Here is a 13,113-nt window from a genome sequence, read left to right on the forward strand (position 1 = left end):
TATATTCACCTGAGAATGCACACCACAGGTATATATTATATATATATAAATATATATATTAATCTGAGACTGCACACTACAGGTATATATTATATATATATATATATATATATTCACCTGAGAATGCACACTACAGGTATATATATATTCACCTGAGAATGCACACCACAGGTATATATTATATATATATATATTATATATATTAATCTGAGACTGCACACTACAGGTATATATTATATATATATATATATATTCACCTGAGAATGCACACTACAGGTATATATATATTCACCTGAGAATGCACACCACAGGTATATATTATATATATATATATATTATATATATTAATCTGAGACTGCACACTACAGGTATATATTATATATATATATATATATTCACCTGAGAATGCACACTACAGGTGACCTTCAGCCAAATCTGAGCTTTTGACCTTCCTCTGCTCCATGTTATAGGTGGTCATAAAAACAGACATTAAAAATCAGTCCTAACATAAAACACAAACATAACACAACCATGAACATAAACATAAACACAAACACAAACATACCCACAGGTTATTTCAAACTAGCCCTGACAACTATGACTTCATAAATGATAACACATGATTGAAAACACCAAAGACAATTTGAAAAGATGAGAGAGAACCTTTCCACCCCCAAAACTGAGGTGGTCACAAAAACTAAAGGAGCTATCGCTGGACCACACACACACACACACACACACACAAACACACACATGTTTGTATTGCACTAAAACTGGAGAAGAAAAAAAAAAGAAAAGAAACTTAAAATCGACGATCCAAACAAACAGACAAAATAACAAACAATAAAAATCTTCATACTTTAAGAGGAAGTTTGGGCAGTGAAAAGACAGAGGCGTTGCCAGGTTGCTGTTGTTACAACAAGGTCCCCTGCTCCACCGGCCAATCAGATTTGCAGCACGAGGCCCGCAGCGGAGATGTTGTCTCCGCCCCCCGCGGTCTGGTAGACCTCGGTGCAGACGAGCACGGGCGCCACGCAGATCTGGTAGTCGTCCTCGTCCCAGCAGGACACGGGCCGCGACTCCTCCAGCGGGATGCGATGGCTGCCCGTGCGGGCGCTCACGGAGAACGACTCGTCCATGATGAGGCGCGCCTTGCTGGGGTCGATGTCGGGCGAGCCGCACACGTGCCGGTTGGCGGTGAGCGCGGCCTTGGCCACGGCCGACATGGTGTTCTTCCACTGGGACCCGCGCGTGACGATCATGGCCTGGAAGGCCAGCGTGTGAACGTGCAGGCGGGTCAGCGCCCGGCCCAGGCCCAGCTCGCGGTGCTCCTCGTTCACCAGGCGGTAGAGCTCGCGCATCTGGTCCAGCACGGTGGCCACGCGCGGGTTGGGGTCGGACAGCACCGTCACGTTGGCGCCGCGGAACAGGCTGAGCAGGTTGGGCAGCTCCTGCTCGTTCATGCCCAGGGAGTCGGCGTGGGGCAGCACCAGCTCCAGCAGGTCCGACAGCAGGCCCTCGTCCACGAAGCTGGCCATCTCGAAGTGGACCGACGTCTCCGCAGACGCCGAGGACATCAGGTGAGACAGATGACCCAGAAGAGCTTCACGCTCACCTGAGAGAGGGGAAGAGAGGAAAGAGAGGGGGGAAGGAGGGAGGGAAGGAGGACACAGAGCAGACAGAAAGAAAGAGAAAGAGAGAGAGAGAGAGAGAGACACAGTCTCTATTTAGATGCTTCTTAGTCTCTTTCTAGAAGCTAGAAATGACCCTGTAGAAATAAAAACACACACTGTGCCAGTTCACAATCTGAAGTAGGACACAAAACTTTTCAGAGGATGCAAAATGTGGCAAAACAGGGTTAGAGTCAGAGACAGGGTTAGAGTCAGAAACAGGATTAGAGTCAGAAACAGGTTTAGAGTCAGAAACAGGTTTAGAGTCAGAAACAGGATTAGAGTCAGAAACAGGTTTAGAGTCAGAAACAGGTTTAGAGTCAGAAACAGGATTAGAGTCAGAGACAGGTTTAGAGTCAGAGACAGGATTAGAGTCAGAAACATCAAAACCCTGCACTGATAAGGAATACACTACACTAGGGAACACTTGTGAACTATCTGCAGTACAGTAACTGAGGAAATTTATAAACACAAAAACCCCCTTTCCTGAGCTTGCACTGATCATATATGTGTCTCTCTGTGTGTGTGTGTGTGTGTGTGTGTGTGTGTTTGCATGTGTGTAAGTATATACAGTATGTGTGCGTGTGTAAGTAGAGTGAGCATGCAAAGTGTCAGGATAAGGATCCTGCACTGATCTGTATGTATGTATGTGTGTGTATTTGCATATGTGTGTGTGTGTGTGTGTGTGTGTGTGTTTGCATGTGTGTGTGTGTGTGTTTGCATGTGTGTGTGTGTGTAGAGCGAGCGTGCACGGTGTCACTGCAGAAGCAACTGCGTGGCCAGTCGTTGAACGCTGTCGTAGAAGCATATTTCGGCCCATGAGTAGTCTGCGCTGATCTGGTTACTGCGGTATCTTAGTCTATCTGAAAGGCAACCAAACACAGTCCTTGCCAACCCTCTCAGTGTACTTTTGAGTCCACACAGGATTACAGAACTGTGATAAGTAATCAACACGCTCAGTGTACTTTGAGTTCACAGCGGATTACAGAACTGGGATAAGTAATCACAGTTAAGCCAAACATGATAACGAGGACTACCTCTACACCAGTGCATTGCACTCTATGTATCCCAGCCAGCCTTGTCAGCTAAACACCACTGAGTGTGTGTGTGTGTGTGTCCCATTCTTTTGAGCTAAACACCACTGTGTGTGTGTGTGTGTGTCCCAACCTTTTGAGCTAAACACCACTGTATTTGTGTGTGTGTGTGTGTGTGTGTGTGTCCCAACCCTTTGAGCTGAACACCACTGTATATATATGTGTGTGTGTGTGTGTGTGTGTATATATGTACATGTATGTATCCCAACCCTTTGTACTAAACACTGCTGCATATATTCATCCCACCCCTGTGAGCTGAAGAACGCTGTCTGTACCCCACCCCTGTGAGCTGAAGAACGCTGTCTGTATCCCCCCCTGTGAGCCGCTCTTTCAGTCCTGGCAGAGGCCGAGGCAATCAAAACACACTCAGTGGCTTGCATGGCTTAATCCCCATTGTCAAAGCGCTTCCCCTGGCCATCACAAATACCAGACACATCCCTATGATTACAGTACAGTACAGTGCAGTGCAGTGTGTGTGTGTGTGTGTGTGTGTGTTATGTGTATGCAAGAGAGTGTGCATCTGTGTGTGTGTGTGTGTGTGTGTGTGTGTTTATGTGTATGCAAGAGAATGTGCATTTATGTGTGTGTGTGTGTGTGTGTGTGTGTGTGTGTGTGTGTGTGTGTGTGTGTGTGTGTGTGTGTACATGTGAGAATTCCTGTGCTTTAAACAAGTAGTTGGAAAGGGTAACTTGAGCCTGGTTGGGGTTGCATTACCCCAGGAGGGGGGGCTGGGGGGGTTTGGGGTTTGGGGCTGGGGGGGGCTCACCATGCTTGAAGGGGAAGTTGTCCATCATCTGCAAGCCTCCGACCACCAGCAGGTCAGGCTGGAAGTCCTGCAGCTTCTCCTCAAAGTGCCCCATGGAGTCCAGGTAGGGGTTGTGGTCGTCACTGTGAACTATATACCTGCAGGAGACACAGAGACCAGCGATGCATTACGACCTCTGAACCACGACCTCTGAACCACACGCATTGAAAGGTGCACCTGGACAAACTCCACAGCGGTCACACATGACATAATCCCATAATCCCAGGCAACCTGACAGGGCCTTCTTTTTCAAATCTCCTGAGACTCGTGTAGACTGACCTGTTGGCTCTTCTGGAGGTGTAGGGGCCCCAGGTGGCTCCCGAAGGATACTCCATGATCAGGTGAATGTCGGGCTCGTCCAGGGTGTTCCCTGCCACTGATCAGACCAGGGGGACACAGAAAAGAAGGGCGCGTGAGAAAGGGGACACGACCTAAAGAAGATGTCCTTCATCGATTTGAGTTGGCTAAAAACAAGGCTGTAATGTAATCGGCTACCAGCACAGACAACACATGCTTTAACTATGTTTTTTTTTAACTATGTTTTTACTGTAGCACTCTGAGATTCAGCCGAATATAGAGTGCGCTATAAATTAAATGAATTATTATTATTATTATTATTATTATTATTATTATTATTAACACTACAGTGGAATCATGAGCAGCAAAGGCCCTATGGGTACAAGGGGCACAGGGTCTGCCTCAGCAAAGACACATGAGCTCAGAAGAACTTCCCCTTTTAGTACCGGTAAAGCACACGCCAGCGCTCTCTCATGACGGATGACCTCGTGGTCTTACCCATGATGTGCTGCGAGAACATGTCGTTGAAGTCCGTGCTGAAGCTGCCGCCTAGCAACACGTCACAACCTTCTGCCGCCATTCTGCTCGCCATCACAGGCGCGTTGCCACCCACCGCCCACCGGTTGCCAGGCAACTCGCGCGAGGCCTCGACGAGGAGACTGAAGAGGGTTTCGTTCATCACAAACCTCCTGTGGAAGGAGAGGGAGGGATGAAGGGAGAAAGAGAGAGAAGGAGGGAGAGAGGAAGAGAGAGGGGGGAGAGAGAGGGAGAGAGAGAGAGGAAGGGAGGGAGAGAAAGAGGGAGGGAAGGAGAGAGGGAGTGGGAGAGAGAAAGAGAGAGAGAGAGAGGGAGGGAGGGAGTGGGAGAGGAGAGGACAGGAGGGGATAGAAGCATTACTCACACTTCACTTCCCATCGTTCTGTCTCTCTGTTCAGCAAAGTTGAAAATAAGGTCAACGGTGAGCAGCTAAACTTAGACTGCACCCCGCAGAACCATCTCCACATACTTGGGAAAGTCAAAATCCTATTGCCTATGGACTGAAACACTTTACAGCTTAGATATAAATCAACTGGTCTGTCTGTGTATCACAGTGAGGTGAGCGGTATCAGCACAGAAAACTAGTACAGGCGTCTCAGACCAGAAAACTAGTACAGGCGTCTCAGACCAGAAAACTAGTACAGGCGTCTCAGACCAGAAAACTAGTACAGGCGTCTCAGACCAGAAAACTAGTACAGGCGGCTCAGCATAGAAAACTACATTCCCCAACTGCTGCAGAGTAAGAGCTGAGTGTCATGTCTAACCGTCACTTGGCCATTCAGGGCTGCCTTCTGTAAAATCTGCCTCAGTTACACGCAGTTACACGTCTATCTGTTGCCTCGGTTACACGTCTATCTGTTGCCTCGGTTACACGTCTATCTGTTGCCTCGGTTACACGTCTATCTGTTGCCTCGGTTACACGTCTATCTGTTGCCTAAGTTACACGCCTATCTGTTGCCTAAGTTACACGTCTATCTGTTGCCTAAGTTACACGTCTATCTGTTGCCTCGGTTACACGTCTATCTGTTGCCTCGGTTACACGTCTATCTGTTGCCTCGGTTACACGTCTATCTGTTGCCTCAGTTACACGCCTATCTGTTGCCTCGGTTACACGTCTATCTGTTGCCTAAGTTACACGTCTATCTGTTGCCTCGGTTACACGTCTATCTGTTGCCTAAGTTACACGTCTATCTGTTGCCATAGTTACACGTCTATCTGTTGCCTCAGTTACACGTCTATCTGTTGCCTCGGTTACACGCCTATCTGTTGCCTCAGTTACACGCCTATCTGTTGCCTAAGTGCAATTCCAGGAAAGACCTGCATCCCTTTGGATCACGTGTCACCAAGGCGTTTAGAGGGGCATGCTGGGATAGCCCGTCTCAAAATACTCCAGCCCATTGATTTTAAAATGGCTGACGCTGAAGAAGATCTCTCATCTCCTTTTACAGAAGCCATCATCTCTCCGCAGCTTCAAAAAATATGCTGGTTCACATGGCTCATGACTCTGAAGGCTGGAAATAACCTCCCTCGCTCGAAAAAACACATCTTTCACAGCGTAACCTCAGGCGCACCGGAGCCACAGACTAACTGGGAGAAGCTTCCGGACGTCAGCTCCTGAAGTCATCTGACTGTAACCAGACTCAAGGATTCTTTATAAACAGAACTGCAGAAAGAGACACTTGGATAGAGAGAGAGAGAGAGGACAGTCAGAAAATAACATGCTTGTGATGGGAACAGATCCAAAGGCACTCATGGCCAGCCCCCGGGGTGTTTAAGTGCACCAGGCTCTTCACCACCATTGGCTGAACACATGCCAAACACCACTTCAGCCTCCGCAGACTAACACACTCCACTGCAGAGGGGAATACCAACACTGGCCCTGCTATCTAGCACTCTTCCTCTCTTCCTCTCTTTTTTGTTCTAGAACTCCAGACCTGCTCTGTTCCACACAAACACAGTCTAGACTCTAGAGCAGTGGTTCTTAACAGTATTGGAGGTACTGAACCCTGCAAGCTTCATCAGTGCATTCACCGAACCCTTCGTAATTGGAAAAATAAAATATGATTTCTTCAAAAAAATAGGTATATATTATATTAGTGCACAAAAACATAACTCAATGAATATGTACTGCAAATCAGTGTGACTTTTGCTGTTGCCTTCAGATACAAGTTCAGAAATGCACATTTTTACTAAGCAACTAAATATTTATAATCTAACACGGCGAAGAAAAATTGTGTGTTGCCAAATTGTCGGCAGACAATTTTTTGACGGTCGACAAAAACGGACCGACATTGCTAGTGTGAACCGGGCTATATGTGAGTGTCTTGACCCCTGCCGAACCCCTGAGAGTGACTCAACGAACCCCTGGGTTCGGTCGAACCCAGGTTAAGAACCACTGCTCTAGAATCTCTCTGGGGCATTCTGTCCTGACTGGGATGAAGAGGATTAAGTTAAGTTAAGTATCGCGACCGGTGTTAATTATCGGACGGCGTGTGTGTTATCGGCAAACGTTCGCGTTGTCATGTGAATCCATTATTAAACTTAGCATTTTGATTGTTTGACAGAATGGCCGATGTTGTTGACACTGTCCGATAACTGACATAGCTACGCTAATATTCTAGAACTTCTCAACAGTCTAGAACACAGTCTTCTAAAAGTCCATCAGTTCCTTGTGACCTAGATCAGTGGTTCTCAAACTAGGGGTCGGGACCCCAAGTGGGGGTCACCAAACGTTTTTTGGGGGTGGCGAAATGATCTTGCTGCCCTGTGCATTACCATATTAGGCTTTGACATGCTGTATAGTCTATCAGAAATGGTGTTTTCTACATCAGGGTGGATAATGAAAACTAATATTGTCTCAGCAAGTAGTCTCATCATTCAAGATGAAACTGAATTTAGACCTACAGTATAAAATCCTGTCAAAATGTGTGGGGGGGGTCGCGAGACTTGGCAAATGGATCTTGACGGGGTCCCCGGACAAAAAGTTTGAGAACCACTGCCCTAGATCTCCGCGTACACCTCATGCCCACTCACTCTGAGGCGGCCCCGGGTGCGAAGAAGTAGGCGAAACTCTGGGCCAGCTGCTCCGCGTTCTTGATGTAGTCGTGGTGGAGGGGCTGGTCGGTGGGAGGCAGGCCAATCTTGTTCAGCAGATCCACACCATCCACAATCAGGTCCACACAGCCCCCGAAACCTGACAGGCAGGAAAGGGCAGAAGTCACACAGACCTGAAGATTTACATTCTCTTTTTTCTCACACACACACACACACACACTTCTTTCTTCAACCTGTTTAGGATAATGTCACTGGTAAAGGTCATCATAGACAATGGTAGATGTTAAACACCATGTAGTATAGAGAAGGGATGGCAGTCAATTCTGGCCTTAGAAAAATAGCTGACTTAATATATGATAACCAGTGCAACGTGGAGCGTTATGGATGGAGTTTTATCTTGAAGCCGTGAGGTGGAACGCTCTTGTCATCTTGCATGACTTAATCTTTGAACCCAAAGATACAGCTTTGTGATTTGGGTAGAAATAAGCAAAGAAGTGTGCATTTTACCACCGTTACACCTCTGAGCTTTTAAAGCATAACTCAATTAGAGTTTCTTATTGTATTTCACCCCTTTACAAAGTCACTCATCATCAACCAACAATGGGGTAGACTTAAGATATTCTGAGGCATTGTGAAAAGGTTGTTGACATGGAGCACCAGCTTAATTTGGGGAAGTTAGGGTAAACTGACGTAACTTATATGTCTTGCTCTCAAAATGTATCCAACTTCAATAACAATCCACACACTACTTCCTAAAAATGTTGGTGAAACCTTAATTTATACATACATGAGAAAACGGAAACACAGTAAATGTTACCGCTATATAATAATAATCCCATCATTGCTCATTTCAAAAACAGATAATGTCAGTTAATTTGGACAAGGACACGTTTGATGCATCAAATCCTAATGGTTTTATAACTGTCACAGGAGGTGATCTCTACCGAAATAAACAACACAAACCAACAACAAAGCTTCAGGTGCTCAAAGTTAACTATTTGACAAAGTTACCAATTGTGAATGATAATGACCTTTCATTAAAAATCACCCCTTGGTCTATACATCAGCTAGCTAATGTACCACTGCATTGGTATGCTATGTTTTGTTAATGAGTCAGGATACTACCTTCAACGCCACGGTGACTCAGCAAATGTTATCCGTGTGTTTATCTAACGTTATTGTCACCTGGCTGACTTGCTTGCTGACCAACTTAGATTCCGCTCTATTTAGCTGGATAAGTAATAGGATCTAAATTAACACCAGCAGCTAACTGAGTTAAGGGAATAACTGTCAAAGTGCCCTAAGAAAATATCTGGCAAGTGAAAACACTGTTGTACCTGGTAAGCCAAAGAGTGTTGTTACAAAATACTTACCAATGGCAACCTTCGGTCTGGCAACATCATTTACTCCCACTTTGCTTTCTGCACGGAGCAGCGATGACAAAACGGCATCAAGTCTTCCGTCAAGCTCCGAGCCCTGAAGAGGAGGTCTGTACCAATATGCTACGAGAACCACCAAGAGAGACGTGACGGTTCCATATTTCATGAATGAGGTCCCCAAACGCGCCTCAGTCGCCATTGCCAAGTAGCCTACGAGACTAAGCTCACTGAACGATCAAGCTGACGTTAATTCTAACATTAAGTTGAATAAGACTGAGAAAACCTAGACAGCTAGGCTAATTCTGCACACTTTGCGCGCTAACTCCTAATAAGCTAGCCAGCTAGCGATAGTTTGCGCGTAGGGATGAAAACTCCCTGATAAAACACCACACACAGCCAACACACAGGATGGGCTGCACGTTGTAACAAATAAGCACAACTGAATTGGCGGAAGGGGGAGTGACACCAGGGCGGAAGTAAAATTCTGCCAGTTTCGGGATTTCAGCTCAGCAATGCAAATTCTACAACATTAGCACAGATGACATAACTGGTAATCAAGCTATGAAGTCATACTATGCAGAATACGCAACTGACTCCGTTATATATAGCAAGATGTTGAATATAAATGCCGCCTTCAATGCATGGTTTTAAAGAGCGAAGCAAATGGAAAATAAGCCTACTAATGCCCCCTTGCGGTAAGTGTTATAGGGCAGTCACACAAAGAGAAATACTGTAATTCTTTTGTCTGTAGGAAATTCAAAAACAAAGTAATTCATCAATCATTCATTAATCCTTCTCATTGTATTTAGATACAGTGGATTAGGAATATTACATTACAAACAGAGAGACAGTGTTAGATTAAACTGTCTCAATATTAGACTGAGATATATTATAAGACTGAGATATATTTTAGGAAATTGTTCCTACTCAAATGTGAACCATACAAACGAGCGGGCAAAAGCTGCCACACCACTAAACAGGTTGGCTGAATCCCCCCTTGGGAGGGTGAAGTGATAGGCAGCTGGCTGATATTTCTGAGACAAATGTGGTGTGATTGGCTGGCCACTCCTGTGCGCTCAAATGTGTGACATATTAAGTCCACGACACATTCTGGGGTCTAAAAGAGAAAACAGGCTCATATATACATACCTTAACATCCTGTTGTTTCTCTCCACTCCGGCACCTACATTGTATATAGAGAAAAACGTTTTTTTTTACATTGAGCATCCCTTGTAAATTAAATTTTGTTTTATTACTGTAAATAAAAGGGTTCACCAAATGACTAAATACAATAGCCATGCAAATGTGAATATCAGTGGTCAACACCTGGAGTTATATAACCACACAGTGAGTTTGAGGTTCATGTTAAATATGAAGCAGAACTTATATAACCACACAGTGAGTTTGAGGTTCATATTAAATATGACGCAGAACTATAACCACACAGTGAGTTTGAGGTTCATGTTAAATATGAAGCAGAACTTATATAACCACACAGTGAGTTTGAGGCTAATATTTCGCCACTTTATTATATTTTCAAAAAAGACATGATCATTTTTTCCCCAGAAGAGTAAGTGGAAACGGAATAAATTAACTATTTGGTCAGTGTTTTTTTCTTTTGTGTTTTAAGTCTTAAAATAGCAAAATACAAAACATAGCAAGGTATAAAAAAAAGAAACAAACAAAAAAAGTTTAGTCTATCTTACAAAATGTTAACATTATCCGAGAACAATACACATCACCTGACCAAACACTTGTACACCAACAAACACTATCACAAGCAAGCACCACTTCAAACCAACTGCAAACTAGTTTCTTCTTACAGTGCATGCCATTGTTAGCCACATATTTGTGTTACTTTGTATAAAACACTTGTATTCTCTATATATGGCATATCTGCAATAAAATTTGCTTTGAAAATCAATTTACAGCTTAAATAATAAAGGAAATGGTTGCTCTTGCATTAGACGACTTAGTGAATATAACCATTCACAAAGTGTGAATGTAACCATTCACAAAATGAGAGTCAACAAATATCATGACCCCAAAAAAGAAGACATCACGAGACGTGGACATTTAAAAAAAAAAAAAAGGTCTCTACTTTAACAAATCTAAAACAATAGTGTCTTTCAAATATGAAAAAAAAAAAACCACCAAAACACGTCACTTTTCTAGTAACCTAATTAGTCATATCATAATTTATACTTAATATGCACAAACAATGGGAAATAAAAACATAGCGTAATAACTTACTAGTAACATTATTATATGTGCCTTATGTTATGACCAGAGGCATTTGTTCACCCTTCCCCTCCTCACCGTGGGTCTTGCGGATTGGAAAAGAAAATGGCGTGTGTCGTGTTTCTACTGTGATTCCAACGAGTGTGCTTGTGTGGGCTCGCTGACGGTTCAGACTGCTATTTCAGTGCAAAGGTCGTTGGTAACCTCCAGTGAGCTGGTCACATTCAACTAATAACAAACTCAATCTATGAGCTCTAAAACATCTGTGGTCTATTCCATCATATTGTGCCCTTCTCATGCTCAAGCGGTGTGGCTGCGGACCATGTTGACATTTCAGAACACACCTGTGACCAGTTTAATGTTCACAAAAAGCACTGATGCAAGTCAATGGGATTTTACATGACAAAAAATAAATCAAAGCATCATACGAGGAAATAAAAATAATTCCATACTGGAACCTTCGGTTCCTAGCCCAGGACCAACCGACGGAGGGAGAACCAGGGACTCACTACATATTCCATATTCGGTCATGACAGCAAGAACTTAAGGAGCGGAACCATCAATATGTACACTCTTAAAACCTGCGCAATAAATACCTCATTTTAATATCTCGTTAAATCCTAGTGACTACCGTAGCGACTAACTTCAAAGCTTATACTCTGTTATCATTTGTGAACAAACAAGTGTTGTTTTTTTAAATAGTCCAATCAAAAATAGGCAAAGCCGTTATCTTATAATGTTCACACTACAGGTACCTTTGAATGGTCTGATTGAAGTATCTTACACTTTAACTTTAAGTGATATCTACAAATATGGACACTGACCATTTAGTGTTGCTAGACATTTATTTTTAACAGTGACTACTGGACCTTTTGTTAGTGAAAATGCTATTTGACCAGTGTCAGATACAAAATAAAAACATCCTGCTATCAGCTCTTCTAAACAACTTAAAAAAAAAGATGAAAATGCCACCAGAACTATGATTCTTTTTTTTTTCCTGACGGAAGAGCCAGTTAAATATACAAATTTTCCTTTGTCCCTGACAGAGCCAGTTAAATATACACTTTTTCTAGCATCTGGTTCACTAGTCACTGTGCTTTTTTTCTTCTTTTTTTTTTTATTATTTTGAGACCAATTCAGGTAAAATCTTTAGTTTCCAACCAACATTACAGTGTATATTATTATAAGCATATCTGCAGATACAAACACTCAAAGCTGCGACATGCTCTTAGAATGAATTCTGTTTCCTACTGAAATGGACCCTTGACAACGTATACAACAAACAAAACCTTACCGATATCCGTATCTGTAGTAAAAAGTACATTTACAAGTAAAAAGCAGAACCCTGAAAGTTTCAGAAACATCCCATCCTGATTTTAACGCTGAGGCTTCTCCCGAGCTGTAAAGCAGGTGGCCGAAACAAAAATCCATGTATATTAGAAGTATATTAAAAAAATGTAAACAAAATAAAAGAACTAAAAGATGTCCGGAGGAACAGATAGAAGAGCTGGAAACGGGTTAGGTACCCTCAGCTGTGGAATGTTCTGACTTCTTAAAAGAGCAAGAAAGGAACCCAACCAATACAGAGGTTCTAGAGGCGGACGAGTGACACCACAGGACGGGAGGGTGACGGGAGGGTGGAGCGGTTTTGTTCTCTCTCTCTCTCTCTCTCTCTGCGGTCCTCTAGTAGTATCCGGGGTGATACTGCTGACTCCACGGCTTCTGGTTCCAGAACTAAAGACAGACATGATCGAGAGGAGAGGGCAGGTTAGAAAAGTGATCGTACACGTCTACATTCAAATCATATAATTCATATTTATTTCAAACTGCCGATTATTCATGATGTTAGGTGACTGAATTTTAGGATTGGCATAGTACAAAAGGATTGATAACATAAGGTTATTTTTATGGGGAGGTTAAAAAAAATACAAAACAAAATGTCACAGACATGGTCAGATTCTCTCCAAAACGTGGTTGGGGCTCCCTGAGAGCGCCCCCAGTGGCTGCACTGCATATGACGCCTAAAAGAGAGCTCC

General features: G+C 43.6%; 2 protein-coding genes across 2 annotated transcripts in view; both read right to left on the bottom strand.

Annotated features, from left to right (window-relative positions):
- Positions 1 to 456: 456 nt before the first annotated feature.
- adpgk2 (ADP-dependent glucokinase 2) lies at positions 457 to 9,269 on the bottom strand. Its single transcript, XM_012839991.3, has 6 exons — positions 8,831 to 9,269; positions 7,437 to 7,596; positions 4,365 to 4,555; positions 3,849 to 3,945; positions 3,531 to 3,667; positions 457 to 1,615 (listed from the first exon to the last, which is right to left on the bottom strand). The coding sequence occupies exons 1-6, from the start codon at positions 9,033 to 9,035 to the stop codon at positions 945 to 947; spliced, it is 1,461 nt and encodes a 486-aa protein (XP_012695445.2). The 5' UTR covers positions 9,036 to 9,269; the 3' UTR covers positions 457 to 944.
- Positions 9,270 to 10,338: 1,069 nt separating this feature from the next.
- Positions 10,339 to 13,113, bottom strand: part of hnrnpua (heterogeneous nuclear ribonucleoprotein Ua) — a 13,498-nt gene continuing 10,723 nt past the window's right edge. The window contains exon 14 of the mRNA XM_031580270.2: positions 10,339 to 12,811. Within this exon, the coding sequence (XP_031436130.1) occupies positions 12,761 to 12,811 (51 nt within the window). The 3' untranslated portion in view covers positions 10,339 to 12,760. The remainder of the gene's footprint in view (positions 12,812 to 13,113) is intronic.

Source organism: Clupea harengus, chromosome 14, assembly GCF_900700415.2.
Source record: "Clupea harengus chromosome 14, Ch_v2.0.2, whole genome shotgun sequence".
Taxonomy (NCBI): domain Eukaryota; kingdom Metazoa; phylum Chordata; class Actinopteri; order Clupeiformes; family Clupeidae; genus Clupea; species Clupea harengus.